At 57.9% G+C, this 15,096-nt stretch overlaps 1 protein-coding gene and 1 long non-coding RNA gene across 10 annotated transcripts in view; both read left to right on the plus strand.

Annotated features, from left to right (window-relative positions):
• PACS2 (phosphofurin acidic cluster sorting protein 2) overlaps positions 1-15,096 on the plus strand; it is an 82,868-nt gene that overhangs the window by 44,166 nt on the left and 23,606 nt on the right. For 7 of the 9 annotated variants that reach the window (XM_017505426.2, XM_037730227.1, XM_037730230.1 and 4 more), the window contains exons 4-8: positions 529-654; positions 10,479-10,641; positions 11,324-11,397; positions 11,717-11,797; positions 13,285-13,344. In XM_017505426.2, coding sequence (XP_017360915.1) covers positions 529-654; positions 10,479-10,641; positions 11,324-11,397; positions 11,717-11,797; positions 13,285-13,344 — 504 coding nt within the window. The remainder of the gene's footprint in view (positions 1-528; positions 655-10,478; positions 10,642-11,323; positions 11,398-11,716; positions 11,798-13,284; positions 13,345-15,096) is intronic. The other 2 variants (XM_037730229.1, XM_017505427.2) reach the window with 1 other exon arrangement.
• Positions 667-1,933, plus strand: LOC108287212. The gene is made up of 2 exons (XR_001818255.2): positions 667-1,008; positions 1,335-1,933. It is a non-coding gene; the product is annotated as an uncharacterized LOC108287212 (long non-coding RNA).

Here is a 15,096-nt window from a genome sequence, read left to right on the forward strand (position 1 = left end):
CGCCCTGTGTGCCCCATACCCTTCTCCGGAGAGTGTCCTATCGGAGGGGGAGCCCTGCCCGCCCTGTGTGCCCCTGTGCCCCTTGAGGGAGAGCATCCTATTGGAGGGGGAGCCCTGCCCACCCTGTGTGCCCCGTGCTCCCCGAGGCAGACCGTCCTAAGGTCATGCCTCGCTGATCTCCTCAGGCGGATGAGCTGCCACCACTGCGCTGTTCCTGAGTGTCCACAAGTGTACCCGGCCATCCCAGACATCCAGGCACATAGTCCTCGTCTGCCCACTGAGGCTGTTTGCTTGGAGCGGGGCCCTTGGGGCCTGAGCCCTAGTGACTGGCTCACTCTTGGTTGTATTGGGTAGAGGAAGGGCCCTGGGGACCGGTGGGCCCTGGAATGACCTCAGGGGCTGTCTGTGGGTGCCCTCCTGACTTCGGGCAGCAGGTTGACCTGGCTGCAGGGTGGCTGGGCCGTCAGAGGGCATGGTGCTGCCTGGGCCAGGTGCACCCTCAGCCACAGCTCGCACTTGTGCCTACAGTATCCTCACTTCTTGAAGAGAGAAGGCAACAAGCTTCAGATCATGCTGCAGCGCAGAAAGCGCTACAAGAACAGAACCATCCTGGGCTACAAGACGCTGGCTGCGGGCTCCATCAGCATGGCTGAGGTGAGTGCTCCGGCCGGTGTGGCCTGTGTTGGGCGCCACAGCATCCGCACGGTGGGGGTTTCTCTCCCGGGTCCAGATGTCTGGGGATCTGATGAGAATGATTGTAGGGTCCAGCCCTGCAGGGTCCTGTGAGCCCCTCTCTACTGGTGCAGAGACAAGAAACTGTGAAAATAAAACTGTGGACACATGATACCAAGATAGAGAAAGAGAAGTCTGGCCCCAGGGGTCCACTGCCAAGCAGTACACACAGAGGCCAGCAGTGGCCTGAGCACCTGGACACCCTGACTTTTACTGAGTGCAACGCAGGGGGCAGGGCAGGTAGGGCAAGGCATTGGGGGTCAGTGCCAGCATCAAGTAAATCACGTGTCAGGCCGGGCGCGGTGGCTCAAGCCTGTAATCCCAGCACTGTGGGAGGCCGAGGCGGGTGGATCACGAGGTCAAGAGATCGAGACCATCCTGGTCAACATGGTGAAACCCCGTCTCTACTAAAAATACGAAAAAAAAAATTAGCTGGGCATGGTGGCGCGTGCCTGTAATCCCAGCGACTCAGGAGGCTGGGGCAGGAGAATTGCCTGAACCCAGGAGGCGGAGGTTGTGGTGAGCCGAGATCGCGCCATTGCACTCCAGCCTGGGTAACAAGAGGGAAACTCCATCTCAAAAAAAAAAAAAAAAAAAAAAAGTAAATCACGTGTCTTAGAGAAAGAGGCCCAGGACTTTCAAGTCGTCAAGGTGAGGAGAAAACCTAATGCGTCAGCCCTTTTTCCTTACTTGTCAAGAAAGAACAAATACATTGAGATGCATGTTACTCTTACTGATTCTATTTTCTGAGAAAAAGAGGAAACAGGTAAGAAGCAGAACATGAGGGTGGACATGGAATGTGACCGCTGAAGCACAGCACCGCATAGAGACAGTTAAGCCCCCAGATGTCTGCCGGCCTCCCTGACAGCCACCAGGCCCACCACAAGAGCTGGGGGAGTGGAGTTTTCTCCTAAGTCCTCCGAGGAAGGAGACATCTTGGACATCTCCTTCCCTAGCTGGCTAATCAGCGGGCACTTTCCCAATGCTGGCGCTGCCGCACAGCCTTGGCGCCCTCCAGCAGCACTTACGCAGGCTTGACAGAGGGCTGAGAGCATCTTGCCTTAGGGTCACTTCTTTCACAGTGGCACCTTGGTTCACACTTCGCAACCCGAGACTTGTTAGCAGAATTAAAAGGTTATACTGCATACATATATCTAGGTATCTCTATCTGTGATTGCTTATGAATAATTATATGATTATCTAACTCTTTTCTATTTCATTATTTATGTGGGAGCAGGCTGAGGCTTCAGACCCTCGCCTGGCGCTTGCGGGGTCTCACCCACGCACAGTGAGGGGCTTGGCGGCTGGGCTCCGTCGTGGTGCTTCCTCTCTGACCCTCCCTCCCGCCCAGCATGGCTCCCTGTGTGCCCGCAGCACCGCAATCTCCCCTCTCACCAGCCTGCCCCGCCCTTCAGTGGAGGCTGGGTTTTGTCGGGCTACTCTGGAGCCCTTCCCAGGAAGTGTCGCTGCCATCCCCGCACCGCTGGTGCCTCCATGACGGGTCCGTGTCCTGCTCAGCACGTGCTCTGGCCTGGGACTGGCTGAGCAGGAGCAGGACAGGCCTGAGCTCTGGGCAGGGGCTGCTGCAGATACCCGAGCAGGGTGGGAGCAGCACCCAGAGGTCAGAGGGGGTGGCTTGAGGGTGAAGTTCCCTGGAGGAGAAAGAAGGGGAAGCACCTCAAAAGGAAAAGAAACAGCCAAGCAGCAGCCCCCCTGTCCCAGAGGACCCAGCACTCCGGGGAGGCCGTGTGGGCGTGGGGGCACAGGAGAAGACACCCCAGGCGGAGGCCTCGGACTTTCTCACGAACGCTTTGGGGCTGCAAGATTGGCTCTGGGAGAAGGGGCAGTCCAGGGCCCTGACCGTTTGTCTCTCGCTTTGGAACTTTCCCTGGTGTGGGGCTGCGCTTGGGTAGGGGTTGCGGACGTGAGTGGTGCTTGGGGCATGTGAGGCTGTGTCGCTGCCTGCCTGGGGCCGGGGAAGGTCAGCCAGGGCAACCCCTCATGGGGAGCCAGAGCTGCCAGAGCCCCCCAGCCCCTCTTCATCCTGCTGAGTCCCCCTGTTCCTGGGGTGCAGGGCCAGGACATTGGGGGTGCCCACCTGTAGCAGGTTCCCCCACAACCCTCTAGAGCCTTCTGGCCTCCTGTCTCCCAGGTCCAGTCCTAGGTCCCCCGGATCCTCACACACCCCCACCTACCCACCCAGGACAAGTGCCAGGCACCGCTGTGGGCTCAGCCCCTCCCCGCTGCCCAGGGACATGGTAGCGTGGAGGGTACAGAAAGCAGCAGTGGGGTCCCGAGACCTCGCCTCTCCGTGCCTCCACAGGGCCTCACAAGCCTTGCAGTTTTCCAGATTTCTTCAGCATACCACGGGCAGCACGGGTGGACCTCCAGGCCACACTTCCCAGGGCCCCAGGACTCCTCTGGTGGCCTAGAGCTGCCTGTTGTCCCAGCCTCCCTCCTGCAGGCTGAGGACAGGTGAACAGGTGGCTCAGTGATGCCGTGAGAGCCTCGTGGGAGCTGCCACAGGCTTCCTGTGGAGCAGAGGGGTCCGGGCACTGTCAGGGGCATGGGCTCATTTCCCATCAGCCGTGCAGGCGATGTCCTGCTGATCCCGCCAGTCCCTGTGAGCTCCCGCCCCCGCCGCTCTGCCCATACCTCTCCACCCGGCTCCTGGGCTGCCAGCCCTGCCTGCACCTCAGCACACAGCTGCTTCTCCCACCCATCAGCACTGGTGCTCCTGTGTTTGGCATCCTTGCCCTGGACACTGGCCTCTGTTCCCAGGCCCCTCCCTCGCCTGTCCCCCCAGCCGTGGGTGCTCCCCTGCTGATCCTGGGGAGAAGCTGGAGCGACCTTCCCCCAGGGTACAGAAGCCACCTTGCCTGCTGCCTGAAAACCCAGCATCTGCTCTTTGCTCTTGGAAGAAAGGCCCCGCCCCTTGACTTAGTCCCACCCCCACCCCAAGGCTCCCTCCCCCTGCACCCATGGCTTCCAAAGCCGAGATCATCTGCCTGCCCCTTGCTCTTCCCTCCACTGGCTCCTCTGGGCCCTCAGGGCGTCTCTCCACCTTCCACAGGCACCTGGTCCCAGAACCTCGCTGGGCCCTTGCCTGTGTCTCCGAGCACCAGGCTGTTCACGTGCTCACTGTGTCCTGCCACCTTTGGGGTCCCCACCTGTGGGTACTGCAGTGTGCCGAGAGTGAGCACGGGCGATTGCAGGGGCAGGACACAGTGAGGGCACAGACGGACAGGCGGAGGGGCAGGGGCTCTCGCTGGGTGGCTCAGGCAGCTATGCCGTGGGGACTCGCTGGCTCCAAGGCTGCACACCTGAGGCGGGGGTGCGGGCACAGATGTCACCATGGGGACTATTGTGAGTGGGGCGTCAGGCAGCTGTGCCGTGCATTGGAGAGGAGTGCTCAGCTGGAGAGAAGGGTCCTGGAGGGCACAGTGCAGGGTGGTGTGGGCCGCTGGGTGGAGCTGGAGGCCACGGCTGGGAGTGTGGTGGGAGAGGATGGGGGGGTACCTGCCCAGGATCTTCGGGCTGCGGGGCGAGTAGGAGGCGATGGCTGTGGGGACACGGGGGTTACCTCCCTTCAAATGAGTGCACACGCAGGGGGTGGAAGGGGCTAGGAGCAGACTGGGCCTCTGCCACACCCTAGCTCTGCCCCCACTGGGCGCTTGTTCCCAGTGAGCTGAGACCCAGAGCCCAGCCTCTCCAGCCCTTACTCCAGGGTGGCCCAGAGTAGGGGCTGGACCCTATGGGTGCCATGAGCTGGATGCCAGTGTGGGGCAGCTTGGGTCTGCAGGTTGACCAGCAGTTCTGGCTGAGAGCATCAGGAGTGACCGGCCACATCCTCAGGGCCTGCTTGGTGGAGGACTGAGGGCCCCACAGGGTCGTGGGGTGTCCCTTATGCTGTGCTGAGGCACAGGATCTGAGAAATAAAGAGACAGGACACAGAAGTACAAGGAAAACGAAGCTGGGCTCAGGGGACCACGCCACCTATAAGCGGAGTCAGGTGAGGCCCCGAATGTTCAGAAGCATGAGTATTTATTGTATACAGGTTAGGGGGCAGGGCAGTGAGTGAAATCATCTTTAAGGACAGTGATAGGGTCGTGAGCAATAAAACAAGGGGTCCACCCCCATTAGGTCACCTAGGCCAGGAGGTGGACGGTGCGCAGCAAGGGGCCTTTTCCCATGAAGGCAAGGGCCATGTGCAGTAAGGGGTCCACCCCCATTAGGTCACGGAGGCATGGAGGTGGGCCGTGCGCAGTGAGGAGCGTGCAGTGTGCTATACTTCTGTCTATGGGCAAACTACTTCTAAGAAGATTTATAGGATGATGCTTTAAGTCACGTAGCAGTGACAGAGCTGTCAGGGTTACCGCCATCTTCTGGCAGCTTCCAGTGGGTTCTATGGGAAGATGCCTTTCGAGCAGCACAGTAAAAAGAGCTGGTAAAGTTCAGTCACCAAGGCGAGATTATACCGGAGGGGTTTTAAGCCCTCCGAGGCTCGTGCGATTGCCGGTCTGAGGGCAGCCTTCCACAAGAACTGGAGCAAGGTCCCACACCTCCTTTATCAGGAGTGGCTCTTGCCGCAAGCCTGCCATACAGCGGGTATCTTTACGATACTGAACGCTGCCGCCTGGGCCATGGATTCTTGTCCTGGTGTCACTGTTTTTCCCTTAAATCATGCTCTGCACTGTGTCTGCTCCAGACAGTCCTCCAACTATAAGCTGCTTGTTCCTTAATTCATGTTCTGTGCTGCGTCCACTCTAGGCATTCCTCCGATTATAAACCAAGATAGTTTTACATACACACACACACACACACACACACACACGGAAATAGCTGAGTGGTAAGATATTCTTTAGGCACTCATTCTATGAACTAATATGTGATTATGTAGAGAGGATTGTGTAAAGGAAGATAACTGAGTAGTAACACTATAAACTGAGATATTCTTCAGGCCTTCATTATGCCAGGATTCTGCTTAGCTCTCCTTCCTCAGTTTCTGTATGGAGTGTTACCCACAGCTTGGCACTGTGTCGGAGTGGCCCGCAGCCTTGAGCCTCTGTCTGCCACCTCTCAGGAGAGTTGGGCTGACGGTAGGTGGTCCCCGTCAGAGGCAGCTCCACAGAGGCCGGTGTGCGGCGGCGGCAGACATGGGCCGTCTCCTGTGGTGTGGTTCTCGGAACACCATTCCCAGTCAGGGGCGGGCTGCGTATCCCATGGTGGCCCTGTGAGGCTGATGGCACAGGACACTTCCTGTCACCTGATGACGTGGTAGCCATCGTGACGCCTTAGGCCAGTTGCCGTATTCCTGCATGAACTCAGCGTGGCCCAAGTGCGCAGGACCTGTGAGGCTTACGGTGGGCTTGACCAGGTCGCAGACCGCCTCGCTCAGCGGCCGGCTTGTCCAGAGCCGCCTCCAGCCCCACAGGCCCTGCCATGGCCAGTGTTCTCTTCACAGGCACCACTTTAAATCTTTTATACTTTGGTTTTGTGTGCTTTTTCCATGTTTGTTTTTTATTTGCGTGTGTGACAGTCTCACTCTGTTCAGGTTGCAGGGGAGTGGTGTGATTTTGGCTCACTGCAACCTCCACCTTCCCGGTTCAAGTGATCCTCATGCCTCAGCCTCCCGAGTGGCTGGAATGACAGGCACTTGTCACCACGCTGAGCTAAGTTTTGTATTTTTAGTAGAGACGGGTTTTCACCATGTTGTCCAGGCTGATCTCAAATTCCTGACCTTAAGTGATCTGCCCACCTTGGCCTCCCACAGGGCTGGGATTACAATCGTGAGCCATTGTGCCCAGCCTGCTTTTTCTATGTTAAAATGTGTTTAGACACGTGAGCCTTTGGGCAGTTGTAAGCTTTTGGCTGGTGGGGTCTTGCCTCAGTGTGGGCAGCTGCTGACTGATTAGGATGTTGGTTGCTGAAGGCTGGGGTGCCCGTGGCAATTTCTTAAATAAGACAACAAAGCCAGGCGTGGTGGCTCACACCTGTAATCCCAGCACTTTGGAACGCTGAGGCAAGTGGATCACAAGGTCAGGAGTGGCCAAGATGGGGAAACATTTATCTCCTCGTGCGTCTCCATCAGAGCTCTTGGGTGACGGGTACATGTCAAGGAGCTGTCGTATTTTGAGAGGAATCTTTTTTTTTCCTGAGCACCTAGGTATCAACAGTGGGCTTGAAATATTCATCCAGTCGTGCTGTAAACAGATGTGCTGTCATCCAGGCTTTATTGTTCCATTTTTGGAACACAGGCAGTTGAGTGATTCTTAAGGGCCCTAGGATTTGGGGAATGGTAAATGAACACGGGCTTCAACTGAAAGTCACCAGCTGTCTTCACTCCTAACAAGAGACGCAGCCTGTCCTTTGAAGCTTTGGAGCCAGGCACTGACTTCTCTGTAGCTATGAAAGTTCTGGCTGGCCTCTTCTTCCAGTGGAAGGCTGCTGCTTCCGTGTTGAAAGGCTGTCGTTTCGTGTCGCCACCTTCGTCGGTGATCTGAGCTGGGTCTTCTGGAGAACTTGCCGCGGCTTGTCCGTCCACGCTTGCTGCTTCCCTTTGCATTTCTATGTTATGGAGACGGCCTGCTTTACTAACAGCTCGTGAACCACCTTCTGTTAGCTGCGGCCTTCTTCTGCAGCCTCCTCACCTCTCTCAGCCTTCAGGGACGTGAAGGGAGTCAGAGCCTTGCTCTGGATGAGGCTTTGGCTGAGGGGGAGGGTTGTTTCTGGTTTGATCTTCCATCCCAGCCAATCACTGTCTCACCACATCCACACTAAGGCTGCTTTGCTGATTCTCATTCATGTGTTCACTGGAGCAGCACTTTTCCTTTCCTTCTGGAACTTTCTCTTGGCATTCGCTGCTTGGTCGTTTAGTTTAAGAGGCCTCGCTTTCACCCGGTCTTGGCTTGGATGTGGCTTCCTCACTAAGCTCTACCATTTCTAGGTTTTCGTTGAAAGAGATGTGCAACCCTTCCTTTCACTTGAGCGCTTTGGGGTCATCGTAGAGTTATTAATTGGCCTAATTTCGATATTGTTGTGTCTCAGAATAGAGAGGCCCGAGGAGAGAGAGAGACACGGGAATGGCGGGCTGAGCAGTCAGAACACACACATCTGTCGATCAAGTTCTGCATCTCGTGGGTGCTGTGCGTGGTGCCCCAGAGCAACTGTGCAGTAGTCACGTCGCTGCTTACTGATCACAGATCACCATACAGATACAATAACAGTGAAGAAGTTTGACATATTGGGAGAATTACTGAAATGTGACACAGAGACACAGCACTTGCTGTTGGGAGAACGGCACTGGTAGACTTGCTTGATGCAGGGTTGCCAAAAGCCTGCACTGTAAAAAGCCAAAGCAAAGTGCATAAAGAAGGCGCCGTAGAGCGAGGCCCGCAGCCTTTTCGTGCAGTGGGTGGCATCACCTTCCCCGCGGCTTGCGTGCTGTGATGTTTGCAAGACGATGTGGTCTCACCCTGTGTATCTTAGAACGCATCTCTCATTACGTGGTGCGTGACTATTTGTTTTTGCAAAATTTTTATTATACTATTTATACAATTAAGTTTGACATCCTGGCCGGGCGTGGTGGCTTACACCTGTAATCCCAGCACTGTGGGAGGCCAAGATGGGCAGATCACAGGGTCAGGAGTTCGAGACCATCCTTGCTAAAAACGGTGAAACCCTGTCTTTACTAAAAATACAAAAAATTAGCCAGACGTGGTGGCGTGCACCTGTCGTCCCTGCTACTTGGGAGGCTGAGGCGGGAGAATCGCTTGAACCCAGGAGGCGGAGGTTGCAGTAATCCAAGATTGTGCCGCTGCACTCCATCCTGGCAACAGAGTGAGACTCTGTGTTAAAACAAACAAACGAACAAAAATAACAACCACAAAAACAAGCGTGACATCTTGAGCAATTTTCTTTTTTTTCTTTTTTAGACAGGTCTCACTTTGTTGCCCAGGCTGGAGTGCAGTGCTGCGGTCTCGGCCCTTGGGGCCAAGCAGTTCTCTTTTTTAGACAGGCCTCACTTTGTCGCCCAGGCTGGAGTGCAGTGCTGCGGTCTCAGCCCTTGGGGCCAAGCAGTCCTCTTTTTTAGACAGGTCTCACTTTGTTGCCCAGGCTGGAGTGCAGTGCTGCGACCTCGGCCCTTGGGGCCAAGCAGTTCTCTTTTTTAGACAGGTCTCATTTTGTTGCCCAGGCTGGAGTGCAGTGCTGCGACCTCGGCCCTTGGGGCCAAGCAGTTCTCTTTTTTAGACAGGCCTCACTTTGTCGCCCAGGCTGGAGTGAGGTGCTGCCGTCTCGGCCCTTGGGGCCAAGCGGTCCTCCCACCACAGTCTCCGAGTAGCTGGCGCGCGCCACCACGCCTGGATAACTTTTTATATTCTTTGTGGAGACAGCAGGGTTTCACCATATTGCCCAGGCTGGCCTGAAACTCTTGAGCTCAAGCTATCCACCTGCCTCTGCCTTCCAAAGTGTTAGGATTACAGGTGTGAGCCATTGTGCCCAGCCTCAGTTTTCCATGTCACTAAAATCTATTTGAAAATGGAATTGGGAGGAGCCTGTCAGGGTCAGGGGCGGAGGGAGCTGGGCCCTCGGGCCATCCTCCTTGGTGACGCAGCTCCGGCCCTTTGCTGTGGGTCGCTGAGCATCCACAGAGCATCTGCTGGAGTAGTAGATGCTCGTCATCTGGGAGGATGGTCTGAGGGTCAGCAGGGGCAGAAGTGGGAATGGCTATAGTCCAGGACAGTGACCTGCCAGCTGGCGTTACCCCAGGGGAGTGCCCAGCTCAGGGATGGCCGGCCCCTTGCCAGGAGGACATGTGCCCCAAAGAGCACTGCCAAGAGGAGAGGAATGCGCAGCCCAGGCGTGGGGGCCTGGGACTTCCAGGGCCTGTGGAAATCAAAGCAGTGCTCACATAAAGGTCGACAACAGGCTGAGGGGAGTGGGGCTACTCAGCAACCCCTACCCCAGCCGGCGGCAAGGATCCTGGCAAAAGCGTCTTTGATAAGAGGCCCCGTTCCTTTCTGCCTTCCCACCCGAAGGAGGGAAGTGAGCAGGGTTTTCTTGGGAGAAAAAGGGCCCAGACCTCTCTGACCCCATGGAGGTCGGTGTGAGCAGGTGGAGCGCCGCCTGAGCCCCACCCCAATTCCTCCAGGAGCCCGGCCCAGCAGCCCCTCCCCACTGAGCTCATTTTATTGGGATACCCAGCAAGGGCTCAGCCTTTCCGAACATGGTCCCTGGCATCAGCTCCTGCGGGTTGGGCGGCCTCCTTGGGCCCCCACAGACGCCAGTCCCTGGACATTGGCTCTTGTTGGGTGACCGTCTTCACACATGGCTTTGCTGCTGAGGTCTTGGGTGGGTGGACGGGTAGGATCTGCCTGGGCAGCTTTGCATGGACAGCAGGCGTGCCTGGGCCCAGGAGTGCTGCAGACACTCCTCTCTGTCCATCTCAGTCCCTCGTGGCCACGCCTGGCACTGGCTCCCCAGCATAGCCCAGTGCCCTCTCCTCGTGGCCCGTTCGTGAGAGCTCTCACGTGTTCCCCCGTCACTGGGCTCCTGTGTCCTACTCTCAGATCCGTCCCCCAGTGGCCACGTTTCCTGTCCACTGGATGCCCCTTGCCCTGTGGCTCCCCTGCTGAGGGCCCCCCTTGCTGTCACTGAGAGCCCTTCAGAAACCCTAGCCCACTCACCAGGGCACCGAGGCTCCTTCCCATCGTGGAGCTTTCTAGAACCGTTGCCCCGGCCTGCAGGTGATGCAGCACCCATCAGAGGGCGGCCAGGTGCTGAGCCTCTGCAGCAGCATCAAGGAGGCCCCCGTCAAGGCAGCCGAGATCTGGATCGCCTCCCTATCCAGCCAGCCCATCGACCACGAGGACAGCGCCATGCAGGCTGGCCCCAAGGCCAAGTCCACGGGTGAGTGCGGCTCCACTCCTGCCCCTGCTGTGGGGAGGCTGTTCCTGGCCACAGCACATTGGGCAGCAGAATGTGCAGCCTGGCCAAAGGAGCGGGAGTCCAGAGCATGCGTCAGCCACTTTCCTGTCTGGAAGCCACAGCAGAGGTGTATGCTGTTGGGTCCAGGCTGCCACAGGCCCCTGCTCTGCCCCTGTGGCTGCAGCTCCTTGGTCAAGAGGCCTGAGCCCAGAGTGTCTGTGAAAAGGAGGTGTGAGGTCTCACTGTGATGCCTTTGCTTGTCTGGGTGCAGGCCTCAGCATGGGCAGGGGCTCGGGCTGGCCGAGGTTGCCACCATCCCAGTAGGGTCACCAGCACGTCCCCCACTCCTGAGGCAGGGGGCACCCAGTTGGCGAAAATCCAGGCTGAAATGCCAGACTGGCAGGAGGGCCGTGTGGGCCAAAGCAGCTCGTGTGGCCCCCCTTGCCCTCCCTGCCCCCCCTTTCTGCCAGCCCGGACATGGTCTGTTGCCAGTGGACTGTGGGGGCTGGGGGCCACGGCACCTGTGTCCAGAGCCTCTCTGTCCTGCACGGATCCACCTCCTCGCTGCCCCAACTCTGTGTCCAGGGAAGCCTGGGGGTGGTCGCCGCCTGGTTTCACAGATGCAATCTCACAGCACTCTCCTTTCTGTCTGCTCATTCCACAGATAACTACTCGGAGGAGGAGTACGAGAGTTTCTCCTCCGAGCAGGAGGCCAGCGACGACGCCGTGCAGGGGCAGGTGACATGGCGCTGGGCTCCTCGCCCTCTCCCAGCTCATACCGGGTGTCCTGGGGTCTGTGGGGTCCTCACCAGCTGTCACCAGGGTCTTGTGAGACAGGCAGGGGTGGGCGAGCCACAGGCCTGGCCCCCGGTTGGACGCCCACCTCCCATCTCCCGACCCCAGGGGCTGGAGTTAGTGCGCAGGTGGCTCTGAGGGCCTTGGGACACAGGTTGGCGCTCAGTGATGGGCCTCTCCCACCGCCCATGCTGAGGCTGGCAGGGACCTCCTGGCGCCATGCAGGCCTCCACGGCCTCAGCCACTGTGTGTGTCTCTGCAGGACTTGGACGAGGACGACTTTGATGTGGGGAAGCCTAAGAAGCAGCGGAGATCGATTGTAAGAACGACGTCCATGACCAGGGTGGGTGGAGACTGGCTCTATGAATGTTGGGGAAGGCGGGGGCGGGAAGGACGCAGGGACCCTGGGCGTGGTGGGGACCTGGGTGTGGTGGGGGTGCGGGCGTGGTGGGGGGAGCCCGGGCGTGGTGGGGACGTGGGCGTGGTGGGGACGTGGTGGGGGGAGGGCAGGTGTGGTAGGGACCTGGGCGTGGTAGGGGGGCAGGTGTGGTGGGGACCTGCGCGTGGTGGGGGCACGGGTGTGGTGGGGACGCAGGTATGGGAAGTGAGATTTCACCCCAGGTCATAGCAACATGTCCTGTGGCGGACCCCCTGGCTGCTAGCCCCCTGCGGGGTGCCACTGTCTCCCACACCCTGCCACATTTCCTGGCTCCAGCCTCATGTGGCTACCAGGATCGGGGCACTGAACGAGGCTGAGAGTCCGCCTGGCTGCCAGGCTCACTCCACGTGTGGAGCCCCAGAGATGCCATCCTCCCCTCTGGCCCATCAGGCACCCCCGTACGCCTGAGTGTGCTGGTTCCCCTGTTTTTGTTTGGGATCTGGTCTACCTGGCACCACAGTCCCCAGGAGCTTGGTGAGGTTGTTGGGCATTTTTTCCCTGAGGAAAGCTTGGGCAGCTCTTTTCCAGAGGCCACACCTGGCACTGGCACAGAGGGTCCAGCCCCTGGTGCCTGGAGTCCCTTAGAGAGTGCACAGCGCTGGGAGGCCAGCGCAGGCAGCTGGGAGCCCTATGCCTGGTGATAACAAGGGACGTGGCACAGCCCAGCCCACGACACCACCACCTCCTCTGGCAGTGTTCAAGGGGGGCCGTGGGCAGACAGTGCTGGGGACAGGGGAGCTGCTCCCGAAGTGGCGAAGCTGTGTCTTTCTGGCCTGGAGAGCAGCCCCCCACTGGGCAGCCCCCTGCTGGGCAGAGCACCAGTTTGAGCCTGCATTCCAGGGCCCCCTGGGACCCACCTGCTGTAGGGAGGGAGGGCGTAGGTAGGCTGCCTTTGTAGGGTTGGCCCCTGAGAGAGTGGTAAGGCTCCCGCTCGCCCAGTGGCTGGAGCTGAGGGTCTGCAGCCCAGGGTGGCACGAGGCTCCCATGGGGCTCCCCTTTGAGCATGCGCCACCTCAGGCTCGCCCACCTGCCCACCCCACATGGGTGCCTGGCACCTGCCTTCTGGAGTTGGCCGGGGCCTCTCCTGGGGGGGATGCTGAGGGAAGGGCCCTGTGAGCCTGGGAAGGGCTGCAGAGGCTTCTGGAAGAATCATGGAGTCCACACACACACCTCCCCAGGCCCCCCTTGGCCAGGTCTGGAACTGTCAGACCTCAGGTCTGTCGGTACACTTCTGGGAGCCACGTGTGAATCCACTACTGGTGCTGAGGCCTTGCTGCTCCCACTGCCGGCCCAGGTGGCCTTCCTGTGGCCTCCCTGTGGCCTTCCTGTGGCCTGAGGAAGTGGCTCCCGCTCAGGTCTGTGGGTCTGACTCTGCGTTGCTTGTCTTGCAGCAACAAAACTTCAAGCAGAAGGTGGTGGCGCTGCTGCGGAGATTCAAAGTGTCCGACGAGGTGAGTGCACTCTGCTCGCAGCCCCGCCCACAGCAGCCTGGTGGGGAGGAGGCCTCTGGAGCCTGCTCCAGGTCACTTGCTGGGCCTCTGCTGAAGTACACGTTGTGAATACACTGGAAGTTGGGAAGTCATCTTCAGGCGAGGCGGCTGTAACCATGAGTTTGTGTGATTGTTTTTTTATAAACAGACTTTGTTTTTTAGAGCAGTTTTAGGTTTATAGCAAAATTGAGCAGAAAGTAGAGTTCCCATGGACCCTTCCTGCCTGACAGCCCCCCCACTGTTGACATTCTGTGGGTTTTTCATGTTCATCTTGTAGCTTTTCTCTAATCTCTGAATTTTCTACAGTGAACTTGCAAAATTTTTATACAAAAAAAAAAACCATAGCTGGGCCTAGTGGCTCATGCCTGTCTGTAATCCCAGTACTTTGGGAGGCCAAGGAGGGCAGATCACTTGAGCCCAGGAGTTTGAGACCAGCCTGGGCAACATAGCAAAACCCCATCTCTACAATAAAATACAAAAATTAGCTGTGGGTGGTGGCGTGCACCTGTAGTCCCAGCTACTTGGGAGGGAACCTGGTAGGTCAAGGCTGCAGTGAGCCTAGATCAAGCCACCGCACTTCAGCCTGTACAACAGAGCGAGACCCTGTCTCAAAACAAACAAACAAACAAACAAACAAAAACACTCAGTCTCGGCTCATTTCAACCTCTGCCTCCCAGGTTCAACGGGGTTTCATCATGTTGGCCAGGCTGGTCTTGAGCTCCTGACCTCAAGTGATCATCCACCTGCCTCAGCCTCCCAAAGTGCAAGGATTATAGGAGTTAGCCACCGCACCCTGCCTTTGTTGTTTCTTTAGTGTCAGAAGAAAATTGTGCCTGGGTTCAGGACCCACAGTGGAGAGGGCATTTAAACGTTTCAGCCCTGGAGCAGTGTTGTCACCTGCTGTCCTGTTAGCACGCTGCCTGTAGATGGCGCTGTGTCCTCTCACACTAGGGATGCTCAGGTGCGGCTCCAGGTGCATGTGCCGAAGCAGGTGCTTGTGGCCCGCGGGCAGGCAGCGTTTCTGGGAACACTGTAGCATCACCACCTGGCTGCAGGGGAAGGACAGCCCCGCCACTGGGGTGGTCATCAGGCCCCTGTGTCTTGGTTTGCATCTTGGGTTGGAACGTACCCAAGTCCAGCTGAAGATGGGACTTAGCCAAGTTGGCTCCCTGGCCCAGGGCTCCCTTGAGCCCTGCTGAGTGCCTGTGGGTTCAGGGGTGGCTGCTCTTGTTTGAGTCTTGACCGTGGGGTTCTGCACTCACCTGGGCAACTGAACTGAGTCCCAGAATGCATTTCACTTACACAGATGATGGTTCTGAGACTCACAACCCAAACCGTGAAACGATGGGCCAATGCCACAGACACTATTCCCGGAGAGGACATCGTTTTCACAGGAATAATTGTGCAGTTTTGTGTATAATTCACACAGGTCAACACAGTGCTTTAATGGAGCGATAGGATCTCTTATTTCCACCCATCGCTCCCTTTCCTGCAAAGACCAGACCATCCCCACTGCAGCTCTGAACCTGTGTCTCGCTTCCCTGCCCAGAACTTCTCAGCAACCCTCAGGGGCAGGAGAGGTACACTGAGGGGAGGTCGCCTGCCTGGGTTACAGCTCTCTGAGGTTGTTCATGCCGCTATAACAAAATACCTTCGTCCGGGAAATGTATAAACAACCAAAATGTGTCACCCACAGCTCTGGAGGCTGCAAGT

The sequence above is a fragment of the Cebus imitator genome, unplaced genomic scaffold (genome assembly GCF_001604975.1).
Source record: "Cebus imitator isolate Cc_AM_T3 unplaced genomic scaffold, Cebus_imitator-1.0 Scaffold338, whole genome shotgun sequence".
NCBI lineage: Eukaryota > Metazoa > Chordata > Mammalia > Primates > Cebidae > Cebus > Cebus imitator.